General features: G+C 38.6%; 1 protein-coding gene across 8 annotated transcripts in view; it reads right to left on the reverse strand.

Annotated features, from left to right (window-relative positions):
* Window positions 1-16626, reverse strand: part of LOC124776830 — a 322032-nt gene that overhangs the window by 97028 nt on the left and 208378 nt on the right. For all 8 annotated transcript variants that reach the window (XM_047251996.1, XM_047251994.1, XM_047251997.1 and 5 more), the window contains 2 exons: window positions 13834-14010; window positions 5004-5144 (listed from right to left, as the gene is read on the reverse strand). In XM_047251996.1, coding sequence (XP_047107952.1) covers window positions 5004-5144; window positions 13834-14010 — 318 coding nt within the window. The remainder of the gene's footprint in view (window positions 1-5003; window positions 5145-13833; window positions 14011-16626) is intronic.

Genomic DNA, 16626 nt, shown 5'->3' on the forward strand with positions numbered 1-16626 from the left:
TCTTTTTAAGGCCTTTTGAAGCTTGCTTCTGGGCTTCTTTTAGGGAGTTCCTATTTTTATCATTTTTGTTGGCATTCCAAATGTTCCAAGCTCGTCGTCTTGTTAGGATTAGTTTGTCACACTCATCATTCCACCAGGCATGTTTCCATTTTTTGGTAAGGAAAATGGTTTCTTCTGCTGTCTGTACTACATCTTTTTGAAGTTGTTCCCATGTTTTAGGTGTTTTCTTTTCCAAAAGTGTCCTGAAATTGTGTTCCTTGGTTAATTTCTGAGTGTCAAACTTTTTAGGTTGATATTCGCTCTTTCTTTTATATATTGGTCTAATTTTGAATTTAACGACAGATAGATAGTGATCTGAATCTAAACTTGCACTCTTAGCAACTTTTACATTGAGATCTCTGCTTATAGCAACATGGTCAAGTTGTTTCTCCCCACAGACTGGATTAGGGGATACCCATGTAGTTTATTTTCTAGGGAGTTTTTTGAAATATGTAGACTTTAGAACTATGTCATGTTCTCTGCAAAAACTAATAAGTCTTTCTCCATTTGTATTGGTTCTTTTATGTGCAGGGAATTTGCCTACTATGGACTGGTGATGATGTTCTTCGCCGATTTGAGCATTAAAGTCTCCCAACAATATTATTGTGTTTTTGGATGAAATCTGGTCTAAGGTGTTTGACAGTTCCTGCCAAAAAATTTCTGTTTGTTCTTTTTGTGTTCTGTTTTTCTCATTTGTTGGTGCATGTGAGTTTACAATGGTATACAGTTTGTTTACTGATTTGAAGGTTAATGTTGAACGCCTTTTATTGACAGATTTAAATTCTACTATCGAGTTTAATATATTTTGGTTTACAATGAATCCTGTTCCAAATTGGGGTACATTCTTCATAACTCTTTTTCCTGGCTTCCCTTTGAAGGTTCTGAATCCCTCTGAATCAAATGAATGTTCATCAGTATACCTTGTTTCTTGGAGTGCAGTTATCTATTTTTCTGTTTTATAAAATTTATTAACGTTTTAAGTTTTCCTGTTTTTAGAAGTGAGTTTACGTTGAACGTTGCCAAGTAGTTTATATTTTTGTGTTTAATTTTATTTGTTGCTTCCTTAAGGCAGGTTTCAGGATGCTCCGACTCCTAAGATGAGGGATATCCTACTCAAAATCCTTTTCACATTCCCTAAAGTAGGGTTCTGCTGTCCACCCAACCTACAGAATATCCTTGTCCATCCCTACCCCAATTCTGCAACATATAAGTCATTCCCTTGTGGTCAGCCCAGGTGCAAGACCTATCCCATACACCCATCTACCACCTCCCACCACAGTCCAGTCACAGGCATTTTCTACCCTATAAAAGGCAGGGCCACGTGTGAGAGAAGTTACACTGTATATCAGCTATGCTGCATTTTCTGGACGTGTTCTATGTGGGCATGACAAGTAACCAACTGCCTAATCACATGAGCCGCAATTGCAAAACTGTGGCAAACTACAAGCTCGACCATCAACCTGCCAAATATGCTGCGACCGACAACACAAACCTCGCCTTTCCTTTCACTGTTCTGTCCATACTGCTCCTCCTCCATCCAGATCATGGACTGCCTTCTCCCATCACTCTTCTCCTCCTCCCCCTCCCTCTCCCCATATGGGCATTCCCCCTCTTCCCCCTGTCTCTCTCCCCTTTTCAACCCCTCTCCATTTACATCCTTACCCCTCTCTTCTTTCCTTCTCTCCTTTTTCTCTTTCAGTTCCTCTCCTCTTCCTCTTATTACATCTCTTGCTGTACCCTCTGTGCTTTTATCTGTCCAAAGATCTGCCTCTTTCTCGTTACCCCCTTCCTCACATCCTTCTCACCTCCATCAGCTCAGGCAAATGCTTTCACTAAATGAGTATCAATAAGTAGTCCTGCCTTCGCCATATATGTGTGTGTGTGTGTGTGTGTGTGTGTGTGTGTGTGTGTGTGTGTGCGCGCGCGCGCGCACTCATGCTGGAAGAGGAGTTACTGTTCAAAAGCTAGTGTGAATGCTGTTTTCTGTGATATGTTACTGTGCTCCACACATCGACCTCTTATAGGTGAGTGTTGCCTTCCCTTATTTTAATATATTATATCAAACACGGCACTCAATACAGTTTTGTTTTTTATGTGAATTACGTGTAGTGCTATATTCTGGAAACCCTACATGTTTGATACAATTTATATTTCCTCAAGAACAGGATGAACTTGAGCATTTTTATACTTAAGTTCATAACAATCCATACAATAATGTGTACGTTAGTTGTTAAAATACAAGCAGTCAGGAGGGTACAATGACGACAGATTTACTCTTTCACTGCTGATGCACATAGAGTCCAATCTCTTTTGGGAATCCAAAATGGGCAAGAGATGCTATGCTAACAGTGTGTAACAGGCTGGGAATTCGGATCAGATGGGAAGTGTGCTCAGATGGCTGAAACAGTTAAGTCAATTGCTCACATTAAGAGGGAGATCCGGGTTCGAGTCCCAGCCTGGCACAATACTAACAAATAAGCAATAACATTAAGCAACACAAATTGTATGTCAGTGCAAAGGAAAGAGGAGTGGGGGTAAAGTAGTAACTAATACAAGCAATGCTAACTGAAAGCAACTACAGAAGTCAAACCACTCACTAATACTAAATACACATGCACATTACAAATGGTTTCTTGTGTGGAAGAATGTCAGATAAAGGAAACAGTACTGCATTACTTTAAGACACAGAAAAATAAATTTAAAAGTAACAGTCTGATGTAAGGAGGTTATAGATATTATAAGTAAATAATTCATTCATCTGTCAACACACAAAATTTCCCTGTCATATCCCATGTACACTTTGATGACAATTTCACACATTACTAATAACTTTATTTATATATGACACATTTCTTTATCATTTACAGTAAAGGGATGGTCTACAATTGTGACATGGATTGTTTCCTTTTCAGGATGTATAAGGCAGTCAAAATAAGACAAAAGAGATTCGTCTTGACATCAAAATCATCTGCAGTGTTTCATAAATGGTATGAGTACCATTTAAACATGAAAAATATGAAGGTTTTCACAGCAAATTTTTGTAATAACTCTTTCTGGGACATGCAGCTGATAATCAGAAGTTACTCATAATCCTGAAGATTTAGTCTTCTCGCTCATGGTGTCAGTGAGAAAATAAGTTCCTCAGTTCAAAATGACATAACAGTTCTACAGCACTTTTCGACATACTGTGAATGTCAATGGGCAATACATAGACAATCAACCAAACTGACCCATGAAACACTCTCTTTTAAACTATGATTGGTGGGGGGGGGGGGGGGAGGGAGGGAGGGAGGGAGGGAGGGAGGGAGAGAGAGAGAGAGAGAGAGAGAGAGAGAGAGAGAGAGAGAGAGAGAGAGAGAGAGAGAGAGAGAGAGAGCACTTAACTAGACAATTTATCTGACAAAGAGTGATATTAAACAGTTCCTGTGAAGAGATATTGTTAATGAATAGGATATATTTTTGCATACCCTTAATGTTCATAATTTTTATGGATATCAGCATGTCATTCAAACAGAAACATCTGACCATTTCTTAAACTAAATTAAGTGGGGTCACTTTGTTTTCATAAACAGCTGTGGAATTAAGTAGAACACCCACATGTATCAAGTGCAGAAAACTCTGTACAGGAGGAGGGGGGTATGGGAAAATAGGAAAAGGTTTATAGACTACAAAAAGGAATACTGGAGCAAGTAAAGTCAGGACAAGATACATGTAATGAAAGTGAACAATGTGGAGGTGGGCAAGATGAGGAAAGGGGGTGGGGGGCAAGATGAGGAAAAGGGGGAGGGGGCATGAAAAAAAAATCAATTCTAGTATTGAAAAAGAATAATGACTACTCAACCCAAACAAAACTGAAATCCTATTAAATTTCACATTGTATAAAATGTGGCATTATCCTCTTTCTTAGCTCATGATTACTGGGGCTTGTGAATGGGTACATATCCATCCACACATAATGTGTGGATGGATATGTGCGTGTGTGCGAGTGTATACCTGTCCTTTTTTCCCCCTAAGGTAAGTCTTTCCGTTCCCGGGATTGGAATGACTCCTTACCCTCTCCCTTAAAACCCACTTCCTTTCGTCTTCCCCTCTCCTTCCCTCTTTCCTGATGAGGCAACAGTTTGTTGCGAAAGCTTGAATTTTGTGTGTATGTTTGTGTTTGTTTGTGTGTCTATTGACCTGCCAACACTTTCGTTCGGTAAGTCACCTCATCTTTGTTTTTATATATTATTTCATTTTTAGTTATTTGGCCCCACTTCATCCTAATTCAATGGATTTTAGTGGTCACTTTCTTGCCTGCTGTTTTTCAGTGGGAGGAGCTACTCCTGCTTTCATTTACATCTAAGAGCAACCACTCTGCTATCTCTCTCCCCTCAGTTCTAACCTCCATTCATGCCAGTTACTCTACCATGCCAGGAGAGAGAGAGAGAGAGAGAGAGAGAGAGAGAGAGAGAGAGAGAGAGAGAGCGAGAGAGAGAGAGAGAATTTCTTTCCCCAAAATTAAATATGCAAAAATTCTGAGATATGAACAAACAGATTACCTTTACCTACCCATTTAGCATTAAGTAATTTATCTTAAAGATGAGGTAGACCCCGTACTTTCAATCACTGAAATGATATAAGGTAAACAGCTGTTATTTAGGTTATGACACTGTGTCATCTCTCTCTCTCTCTCTCTCTCTCTATCTCTCTCTCTCTCTTTCTCTCTCTCCCTCCCTCCAAGGAATCATGAATGACAATGCCTCTTACTCAACCGCAGACAGATCTGTCAAGTGCAGTTAAAAAGGCATACAACTTGCACATCAGTTTTAAAGTGCAATAATCTATTAAGTGCTTCCAACTCACTAACACTCATATGAAAAATTCATGAACAATGACGATTGCTAACTATTCAGGTAATTACATTTGCACAAAATGGCTTACAGAACACACATTATAGTAAAAACAATGTGGTTCCTACTCACATCTTTTCCACTTGAATGGTCTGTGTCATCTTCCATTGAGTCCTCCGACACTCGTAAACACAATTTACTGTACCCAGAGGCATCTGAATCAGATTCACACGAAGATGAAACTTGGCAGTTTCTTGGGCTTTCTATCATTTTCTGGAATAAAAACAAGACTATCAATACATAATACATAGAAGAGACTAATCGAATAACTGCCTGCATACACCAAAAAGAATAGTTAGTGTCGAACATAACACTGATATTCAGCTCATTTGAAAAAATCTGCATACAGTAGAGATCTAATGGCAACTGAAAATCAGCATGTAAATTATATACCAATTTTTCTAATTTGTGCACTGGCAGTGCAAACAGAAAAAGGAAATTACTGATGATCAGCTACTGTTTAACCCCTGTAATATTTTCACTGCTTAAACATCACCAGTTCTGTCTCCATTACAGTATAAATGTCAATGTGTAGTTCTCTAATGGACAACTTATTATATTTTAACAAAATTTTTGAATCTGGCAGAAGGTGTATTATTGTAAATTGCAAAAATGAAAGAGAAAGAAAATAATTTTTTTTTAAATGTGTAAGCGAAGATAAATGAATAGAGAGAGATCATCATCAATTACTATACACTATCTTCTCAATATAGTCAGTAATACAGTAAGATAGACTTTAAAACATCAATTAGTGATAAAAATCCATATTTTTGATAGTATTATACTCCTAAAGAATATCACAGGGCTTCTTGAATTTTAAACCAACTCCAATTAATGATGCTTTTATAGGAGCATACTGTATAGATTACTCCCACAAGGAAAAGATCTGTGTGTTCTGTCATTACAAACAAAGGTAACTAAGAAGCATGAATTACCCAGGGTCTAACAAGTCCAACATTTTACAAATAACTTCAATAAATATCGTCCTCTTCAAATTTCAGACAGATGGTCAAAGCAATTTTTTGCCCTCTCACCCACCTACAAACATTCGGAAGACTTCTGCTATTTGGTTTAAAATAGATGAAACACGCTGTATTAGATTAGGTGCCATATCAAGAATATCATACATCATAGAATATACAACAAAGGTAGAGAAGGGATGGTTGCACATTTCATTGTCAATGAATTCTGAGTGCTACATACTTACTTCAGCGATTACTTGGAGGGTACTAGATGGTAATGGCATTAATGTTAGCAAAATATTCTACCACCTGATTCTGTTCATCATAAGTCTACCTAACTACAGTGACTAATGGAAACCTTCCACCCCTTTCTGTAAATCATTCCGATCTACTGCACTGCACCGTTATTAAGACAGTGTGCAGTTTTATTCATTCCATAATCACTCATCATCAGCAATTGTTCCTGCTTCATCCAAAAATTTAGACAATATGGAAATATTTTGGCTTGGCAACAAAAAATTGTATTTTTTTTTTTAATTCAATGAAGCTCATACAATTTGCCCAAAAATTAGTACAGATAAAGACTGATGGAACATGTGAGGCAATACTGACCCTACGACTAATCTTATAAGAAAGATTAAGGAAAGGCAAACCTACGTTTCTAGCATTTGTAGACTTAGAGAAAGCTTTTGACAATGTTGACTGGAATACTCTCTCTCAAATTTTAAAGGTGGCAGGCATAAAATACAGGGAGCGAAAGGCTATTTACAATTTGTACAGAAACCAGATGGCAGTTATAAGAGTCGAGGGGCACGAAAGGGAAGCAGTGGTTGGGAAGGGAGTGAGACAGGGTTGTAGCCTCTCCCCAATGTTATTCAATCTGTATATTGAGCAAGCAGTAACGGAAACAAAAGAAAAATTTGGAGTAGGTATTAAAATCCAGGGAGAAGAAATAAAAACTTTGAGGTTCGCCGATAACATTGTAATTCTGTCAGAGACAGCAAAGGACATGGAAGAGCAGTTGAACGGAATGGACAGTGTCTTGAAAGGAGGATATAAGATGAACATCAACAAAAGCAAAACGAGGATAATGGAATGTAGTCGAATTAAGTCGGGTGATGCTGAGGGAATTAGATAAGGAAATGAGACACTTAAAGTAGTAAAGGAGTTTTCCTATTTTGGGAGCAAAATAACTGATGATGGTCGAAGTAGAGAGGATATAAAATGTAGACTGGCAATGGCAAGGAAAGTGTTTCTGAAGAAGAGAAATTTGTTAACATTGAATATAGATTTAACCGTCAGGAAGTCGTTTCTGAAAGTATTTGTATGGAGTGTAGCCATGTATGGAAGGGAAACATGGACGATAAATAGTTTGGACAAGAAGAGAATAGAAGCTTTCGAAATGTGGTGCTACAGAAGAATGTTGAAGATTAGGTGGGTAGATCACGTAACTAATGAGGAGGTATTGAATAGGATTGGGGAGAAGAGAAGTTTGTGGCACAACTTGACTAGAAGAAGGGTTCGGTTGGTAGGACATGTTCTGAGGCATCAAGGGATCACAAATTTAGCATTGGAGGGCAGCGTGGAGGATAAAAATCGTGGAGGGAGACCAAGAGATGAATACACTAAGCAGATTCAGAAGGATGTAGGCTGCAGTAGGTACTGGGAGATGAAGGAGCTTGCACAGGATAGAGTAGCATGGAGAGCTGCATCAAACCAGTCTCAGGACTGAAGACCACAACAACAAACAAAAGACTGATGTGTAATTTCACAAGGTCTACAAAATATATTTATTCCTGGTTAACATCACTAATTTACAGACCACAAAATATTTTCCAGACACACATTTCTTTAGAAGTGAGAAAAGGTGGAAGTCAGAAAGTACTGAATCTGTTGCACACGGTGAATGTTCCACCAATTCAAAATTCAAATACCTCAGTTACCCCACTGTCAAATCACATATGTGGTCAGGTGCACTTTACTGATGAAACATACCTTCCCTTTTTCTCTTTTGCTATCTAATCATTCTCTCCTGTATTATTTTCATCCAGTTGTCCCAGTAGACTTGTACTTAATTCATATTGTTATTTGTTTTGTCCTCTGCAAGGTAATCAAAGATAATATCTCTGTGTGCCAGAAGATGACGGCCATAAACCTTCACACCAGATGAAAGCTACTTCAACCCTTGTAGGTGCATGACTGCTGGTTTCCTCCCGTAAGTCTGACTACAGTTTCATATTGGGTGTGAAGTGTTGGTAACAATTGTCATCTAGAGTAACATATCAGCACACAAAATCATTATGAATTGTTTCAAAATGATCTAAACATTCCAGAATGAGATTTTCAGTCTGCAGCGGAGTGTGCGCTGATATGAAACTTACTGGCAGATTAAAACTGTGTGCCCGACCGAGACTCGAACTCGGGACCTTTGCCTTTCACGAGCAAGTGCTCTACCATCTGAGCTACCGAAGCACGACTCACGCCCGGTACTCACAGCTTTACTTCTGCCAGTATCTCATCTAAAGTTTGGAAGGTAGGAGACGAGATACTGGCAGAAGTAAAGCTGTGAGTACCGGGCGTGAGTCATGCTTCGGTAGCTCAGATGGTAGAGCACTTGCCCGCGAAAGGCAAAGGTCCCAAGTTCGAGTCTCGGTCGGGCACACAGTTTTAATCCGCCAGGAAGTTTCGATCTAAACATTGCCAAGTAATTCTTTCCTGTGCATGTTTTACATCAGTATTCAATGAGTAAGCACAGATATTCCATAATGTTTTCTTACAGTTCCTTCTTCATGTAACATTAATAGTACTTTTACTTATTATATACCTATGACACCAGTTAATTCAGACACTTTTAACTTCCAATATCATACTGTGCATTTTCTCAATCGTTTCACCTTTTGTTTTAGTTTTATGGGATGTGATTCAAAACAAAGAATTTAATGACGGCACCAAATTCCAGTTAATGTTTTTGAATGAACGGAGTATTGCAGTGTAATTATTTCTCCCAATCTAGTATTATTTGGTTTATCTTTGCATGATCGTTGTTACCTTGGACTTCTTCCCCAACTTTGTTCTAATTGCTTTAAACTTCAAAATTGTTACTCCAAATTTGTTTGCATAATTTGCAGCACCACTACTGAGTTAACACTCTGAACATCCTTTTCATTTCCACATACATGACATATATTACATGACTACTTTCAATATTCCATGTACAGAACAATATTAATCTGTCAATAGTTCATTTCCATCATTGACAACATGCTTTTATTGTTAATATTACCACACTTTTGCAGTCTGTGCATCTCTAGCGCAGGCCTGCAATCCAATGAATACTTATCTGTGTATCTAAGAGGGTATTTCCTTTCTCAAAGTCATTGTGACCACTGTTCTATGCTGAAGATATACTTTGTTCCTCAATACAACTCACCACATGCAAAGTAAAAATAAAGCCCTGCACAATATCTCTACTGCATGTTAATTTATGACTTTTAGCTGCAAATATCATTAGTCAGTCAGAAGCCATAGGGACATGCATCAATCTTCTGGAGTAGTGCGTATCACCAAATATTCCTGCACTTTGATCATCTCTCCATAAATATCTCTCCATGCTATATGTAATGTGGAATGTTTGCACCATTTAAAAGTCTTTGTAACTAATAATCTTATTTGACACATATATTCACCCTTAATATAAACAATATCCTAATATATTTTGGTAACAACTACCTTATTTCTTTACACTTTTAGCAGAGAGGGAAAAAAAAAAAAAAAAAAACCTCTGCATCAGAAAATTTATGGGAAATATATTACTGTGAGAGTAATGTGCATTACTTGTGGACACAGCATTGCTTTACAATGACAGACATTTCTAATAATGTTTCCACGGTTCGCAGGTGAACTGCCAGATCCAATTGTCTAACATCTCTAATATTTCAGCAGACAACCATTCCGCCATCATCAGGTGGTACTGATGGAATGAAATATCATGGACTTTCAATGAGTGGATGTGAGCATACACCTGAGAACCACAGAAGCATTAGCATATATGCCAGAAAAGCCTCAGATTGCATATTTCTTATAATGTTTACTTTTGTCTGCCAAAATGCAAGGCTAGGATATGTAGAAAATTTAATGTATTTTATAGAGCTCTGACTGTTAATACAAACTTCAGCAAACAAAAATGATTGTGCTTCCATGCCGTGGCTACAAGAAATAATCTTTGAAACACTGACCTCGCATTGGTAAAGTAACAAACTCTGGCTGCCTTTCCATTTCATAATGGGTTTTATTTGGCCTTAACGCTAATTTTTGGTCAAATTACATTTTGAGAGCATAGAAATCTTAAACCTTCAAATAGAATCTACATTCCTTTATTAGTTTGCTGTATATTACGTCAGTCACATAATTTTAGACATATTTCATATCTTTAAAATTTTCTAAGCAAAGTAACTGATGATTATAAAAGTAGGGAGTATATAAAATGTAGGCTGGCAATGACAAGAATAGCTTTTCTGAAAAAGAGGAATTTGTTAACAGCGAGTATAGATTTAAGTGTCAGGAAGCCCTTTCTGAAAGTATTTGTATGGAGTGTAGCTGTGTGTGGAACTGAAACATGGACACTAAACAGTTTAGACAAGAAGAGAATAAAAATTTTTGAAATGTGGTGCTATGGAAGAATGCTGAAGATTAGATGGTAGATCACATAACTAATGAGGAGGTACTGATTAGAAATGGGGAGAAGAGAAATTTGTGGTACAATCTGACTAAGAGAAGGGATCAGTTGGTAGGATACATTCTGAGGCATCAAGGGATCACCAATTTAGTACCGGAGGGAAGTGTGAGGGGTAAAAATTGTAGAGGGAGACCAGGAGTTGAATGCAGTAAGCAGATTCAGAGGGATGTTGGTTGCAGTAGTTACTCGGAGATGAAGAGGTTTGCACAGGATAGAGCAGATGGAGAGCTGCATCAAACCAGCAACATTTTCTATTTACTTGATGTCTGCAATCTTTTACAAGTGAGGCTAGTTTTATTCTGCACAACATTGGAGTGAGTCTCAGAAATTAAGTAGTTTGATACTACCGAAAACGCATTATACTACTTTCACTTCATTCCTCAGGCACAGCCTTTCTCCTTTCAAATCAGTTTCACCTGTTATCTCTTTACAGGTGGTGTGCTTACATACAAAATCATCAGATCTGTCTCCGAATCTGTTAAAACAAGTGTAAGTCCTCATTTCTAGGTACACCTACCTTTTCTCATGCCATACTATATGTGTTTGAGTACACCATTCTGTTTATAACCAACATTTCCTTTTCCTAACCATCCTTACTTTTGAGCCACTGTTGCTCCTATCTTGCAAAACTCAGCTGGTTGTGTGTTTTTATCTTATTTTAGTCCTCTAAGTATGCACCTTTTGTTTCTTCCCTTTCTGACTTATTCACATGCCATTGCAGCTAGAGAATATTGTCATGTCATCACTTCATTGTGATGCTAGTTATATCACTTTTAACATGTCAAACATTATTTAAGTAGTCATGTTAGGAAATTACAGATGTCATTTTATTGGCCATTTCTGACTTGTTATGGCACAGCGTAGTAAGGGGTTGAAAATTAGAAACTTTTTAAAAAATCATTCACCTTGCTACAAGGAAAGTGCGGTCATGCCGAGGCAGAGACAGAACCAGGAAATAAACGGTATGTCACAAGTTGGTCAGGCCTCGACAAGTTACAACACCACACTGAGAGAGAGAAGCTGAGCTCAGCAGAAAACAGCACAGGACAGAAAACCAATGGGAACATGACACACATATTCATTAGCTCATAACAGATATCTAAAGAAACTGTACCTATTTCACAAAAACCAGTACCAGAGAACCTACAAAGCAGTTAAGATCCTGTTAAGCAAATATAGCAGAAAAAGACACACACATGCAGTCATTACGAACTGAGCATCACATCACAGCCTCACATTAGCTCCCTTTACAGACTCTAGCTCTCCAGCTCTCAAGGAGTTGATCACTGGCATCAATGGTGTTCACAGTAATAGCATTCGATTCAATGATTATGATACTGTCATGAATCCATGTCCCAGATACTCCAGAACAGCCTACAAACCAGCCTTAGATATATTTCAGATGAAGGTCTTCACCTGATGAACTTTGTACTGTCTGTCACCTACCATTACTGATGGAGAAGCTGACTGTCTTCCAACACCACGACATCATGGACTGCTGACAGCACCTAACTTCAGCATGGAAACCAGCGGCAGAGCCTCATGGGGTTGACATTCCTGTTCAACACATAGGTGCCACCAGGGGCTGAAACCTACCTGGCCAGTAGGAAGGAGAGTAACCAACCACACGACTTCTAACAACACATCAGGGATGGGTGATCAAGGGTCAACACAGAATTCAGAGTGGAATCGAGCACACTCCAGCATCTAGTATGAGACCATTCGTGCAGGACCATAGCTGTGCTGGTAGCGCACTACAGCATGAGATCATTCACTCTTCACCTGGGCCTGCGGACGAAGAGCTGACTCAGCAGCTGTCAGCAGGAATCCAGCATGCAGTCGAACGAGGACTCAGCTACAAGGCCAGTGTGGAACAAGATGACTGTAAATATGGTTAATAAATAATTGAACTATGACAATGTTTTACTAGCATTGGAGATGCTTCACAGGTACCAAACTGCTATCCTGATTTCATCCAGAGGTGTCTCTGCTCAGCCCCTCTGTAGCCGACATCACTGTAATGTTGCGTAAACAAAAAATGTAAAAGCTCAACATCTTAAATATGATCTGCACTTTCCAGACATACTGCACTGGGAGGTCACAAATTCAGTGAAATTATTTCTTCTAATGCGATGTTACTTGTTTTCACTTTGTGTGACTACTATTCTCTTAAACTTCTCTTGGAGTTTATCTTGGACTTTGTTCTAATTGTTTTAGAATCCAGAGCTGCTATACCACATATTAAGGACTAACATGCAATACTACTGTTGAGTTAACAATCCATATATCCTTTTCATTGCTACGCACATTAACTACATTACACAATCACCTTGAACATTTCATACACAGAAGAACAGTAAAAACTGTCAAAAGTTAATTTCTCTGACAACAGATGTTCATTGGTAATATAACAATGCTTTGAAGGCATGTGCATTCCTAGAGTGGGCTTGCAATCAAAGGAATACTTGTTAGGCATCAGAGCACCTATGTACTCTCCCAAAGTCACTGCAATCACCGTCTCTTCGTATAGCTCACCACAAGCAAAATAAAAGTACACCCCCCCCCCCCAAAAAAAAAAAATTTGTACCTTTTAGTAAGAAAACATATGGATTTACATCACTCCTCTGGACTGGAATGTGTCACCAATTTGCAATTTGCACAACAAGTTGTGACACAGTTTATGTTACTGCAAAATACAATGGAAACACTTTAACTTTTAGCAGGAGGGTAGTGCTGAACGATCAACCGTGCCCATGCAAGCACTACTCCTATGCACCCAGCAAAGCCCAGACTTCACTGGCAGCCACACAAAGGGGTGGAAACAATCTCTCATTTATAAATAAGAAAACATCCTCAGTGTCTTGACAGTTTGACAGAAGATAAAGGATGTGACATATGTTGAAATATTGTGGTATTTCAACATTGTCACCTGACTGAAAACCCACGAGCTTATCTTCAGAAATATGTGTCTAGAAAGTCTACACTTACACATACACCAGTGTTATAAAAACAAAATTTCCTTGGTACCAAAAACATTTCTGTGTCAGGCCAAGAACTTTTCACTTAGCTCTTCTATACAACTTAATCTTTATAGCTGCTGGCAATACTGAGATTAAATTATCTTAGGTTCCCACGCAGTATGACTCAAATAGTTAGCATTACTCACTCATTAAAAAAACTTGAGCCTCTTGTAGAAAGTACATACCTCACTTTCCTCTGAAGTGCCAGCCAAAATAAAGTCTGAATTTGGTTGTGCTTGCTGCAGGGAAGTTTGGTTTTGTCTCTCCCTTTCCTGTTCACGAGATCCAGCATGCCCATCATCTGACTCAGAATCATAGGATGACGATGAAACCTCACAATGTGTTGGACTTGCTGGTTGTGCCTTAATACAAAAAAGGAAAAAACATTAAACCTTTCTGTGCCAAAGATCATTTATTAGTATTTTTATCCAAAAAAACTGAGTGATGAAGAAAAGAAATGACAAATTCAGACATAAGCTTGAGGTGAGATGGACAAAAGATTGTGAACCAAAAGTATGAACAGATTGTGATTTGAAAATTATCAATAATAGCCCTGTGGTTTCTAACCTGAAGGCTCTTTCTTCAGAGGTCAAAAGGAAGTTAGAGAAAAAATGTAAGAAGATGTATTGGTAAAACACTGTACAAGCCATCACAATCCTACACCATAAGTCTTACAAGCAAAAAGAAGATAAACTGATTACAAAAGAAAGCGGTATAATATTAGATAACTCCAATAAAACAGAAAGCAATCATTATGTTTAGAACAATGTTTAATGAAATATAACAATAACTATATTATGAAAAGAAAGTTGCTACTTACCATACAGTGGAGATGCTGAGTCGCAGATAGGTACAACAAAAGACTATCACAATATAAAAGCTTTCGGCCAACAAGGTGCCACACACACACACACACACACACACACACACACACACACACACACACACAGCGCAACCCACTCTCACATGACTGCAGCCTCTGGCAGCTGAAGGCAGAGGCTGCAGTCAAGTGCGTGAGTTGCATCTGTGCGTGCGTGCACGCGCTCGCGGGTGTGTGTGTGTTTTTTTTTCTTCTTTTTTTTTTTCGACAAAGTGTTATTGGCTGAAAGCTTATACTCCGACAGTCTTTTTGTTGTGCAACTCAGCATCTCTGCTGTATGGTAACAACTTTCCTTTCCATAATATTTTTACATTCCATCCTAGATTTCCATTGCTTATAAATGGAAGGGCCAGGACTTAAATAAATCAAATTATGGCCAAGAAAAACTCACAAGAGATTAAAGGAGTTAGAAGAGTCATTGTAACTGCAACAAAATAACAAAAGAGTGAGAAAAGCCACAAAATAAATCCTGAAAAATCTAAAAATAATAAAAAAGAGCTACAAAATGCCAGAACAAGATGCAAAAGCAGAGGCTTTATCAAGGGTATCAAGAGTTAATACACTATATCTTAACACCAAATGGAAAAAGTTCACTGTTTCTGAGTTATGTTTTAGGGATACATACCTTGACAAAAGTGTGTACCTATTTGCTAGACATTCCTGGTGTATTAAACTGCAAAGCTACACAGGTGTTAATCTACTATTGCCTACTGTTCTATTTATTTTTTACCCATAGCTACTGTAGGTTCAGCAGATTTCAAATCATCGCTTCCTTTATGACTGCCCACACATCACCGGATGTAAATACAATAATTTATCACACTGATGGTCACTACAGTCACTGTAGACAGGCTACAGCTATTCTTGCACACACAATATAAGATCAGTGTGATATCAAGTATCGATACCAACCTATTGGCATATCACAGTTGACAATGGGATTTCAAGTTTCCATCCAACGCTCATAGTTCTTGCGCAGGATTGGGCACACCCAATGGTCATACCAATATTGATATGGACTTGAAAGCAGAGACATTAGCACAGTATGAACCAGCATCTTCCAATTCTGACCACAAAAGGTACCTGCACAGACTATGGATGACAACCTCTAGCAAGTCAGCATTAGAGTAGTTATGGCCTCAGGAAAACTTCTTAAATAGACAGCACAGCTTGCTCTGTAGCACTGCAGTGTTATGAGAAGCTCACAGTAATGTAACATCTCGGTAGCTGTTAGTTCACCCAACTCTGTTACCTCATTTATGATTATGAACTTCTGAACTTTGGCTAGAGATAAATTTGGTTTGTTGTTGGATTTTATGTAGTCTGCTGGTTCACTGTGGCATTTTTCTCATCAGCTTAACTAGTGACTTTCACAGCTTTGTCGTTCCATGTAGTTACTGTCTCGAGTGATACTATCATTATAGATGGTGGACAGGTGAGAAGGAATGTTCTCCATGTGCAGTGTTTTCACTACGGATCCACAATTTCTTGCATTGTGGAAACAGTAGCCCAGCCTCAGCAGCAGCTGTAGCAGCAATAAGAGTAGCATCACAGACGGGAAAAAATATTGGAGCAGCAGGTAACAGTACAGCAAATCCGTAACAAGCAATTATTACAACTGCTGCACTCACAACAACAGTCAGTAACACCAGCATCGTTGTCTTGAACACAGCAGAAGAAACTTGGGACATCTATTTATGGTATTTCTTCTTCTATTGCATGGCAACTGTGTGCCACTTGAGACCCGGTCTGGTGGTATACTATATTTCTACCTTCTAGTAATCACTTACATGAATTGCTGCAAAAGTTGCAGCCATTGGCTGATGAAATATTACGGGCAGTAAACTCACAATGTACCTACAGGACTTAAAATTAACCATTAGATAAAATAGTGAGGTCAGTCCTGTGGAGCATTGGACATGGCACTTCAAGGTTTACCCCAGCCGTGCAATTCTAATGCGCCTCTTTCAATGTATCTTGTGCACAGAATGAGAAACATTCTGGAAACATCCCCCAGGCTGTGGCTAAGCCACGTCTCCACAATATCCTTTCTTTCAGGAGTGCTAGTTCTGCAAGGTTCGCAGGAGAGCTTCTGCAA

The sequence above is a fragment of the Schistocerca piceifrons genome, chromosome 2, assembly GCF_021461385.2.
Source record: "Schistocerca piceifrons isolate TAMUIC-IGC-003096 chromosome 2, iqSchPice1.1, whole genome shotgun sequence".
In the NCBI taxonomy this organism is placed as follows: Eukaryota; Metazoa; Arthropoda; class Insecta; order Orthoptera; family Acrididae; genus Schistocerca; species Schistocerca piceifrons.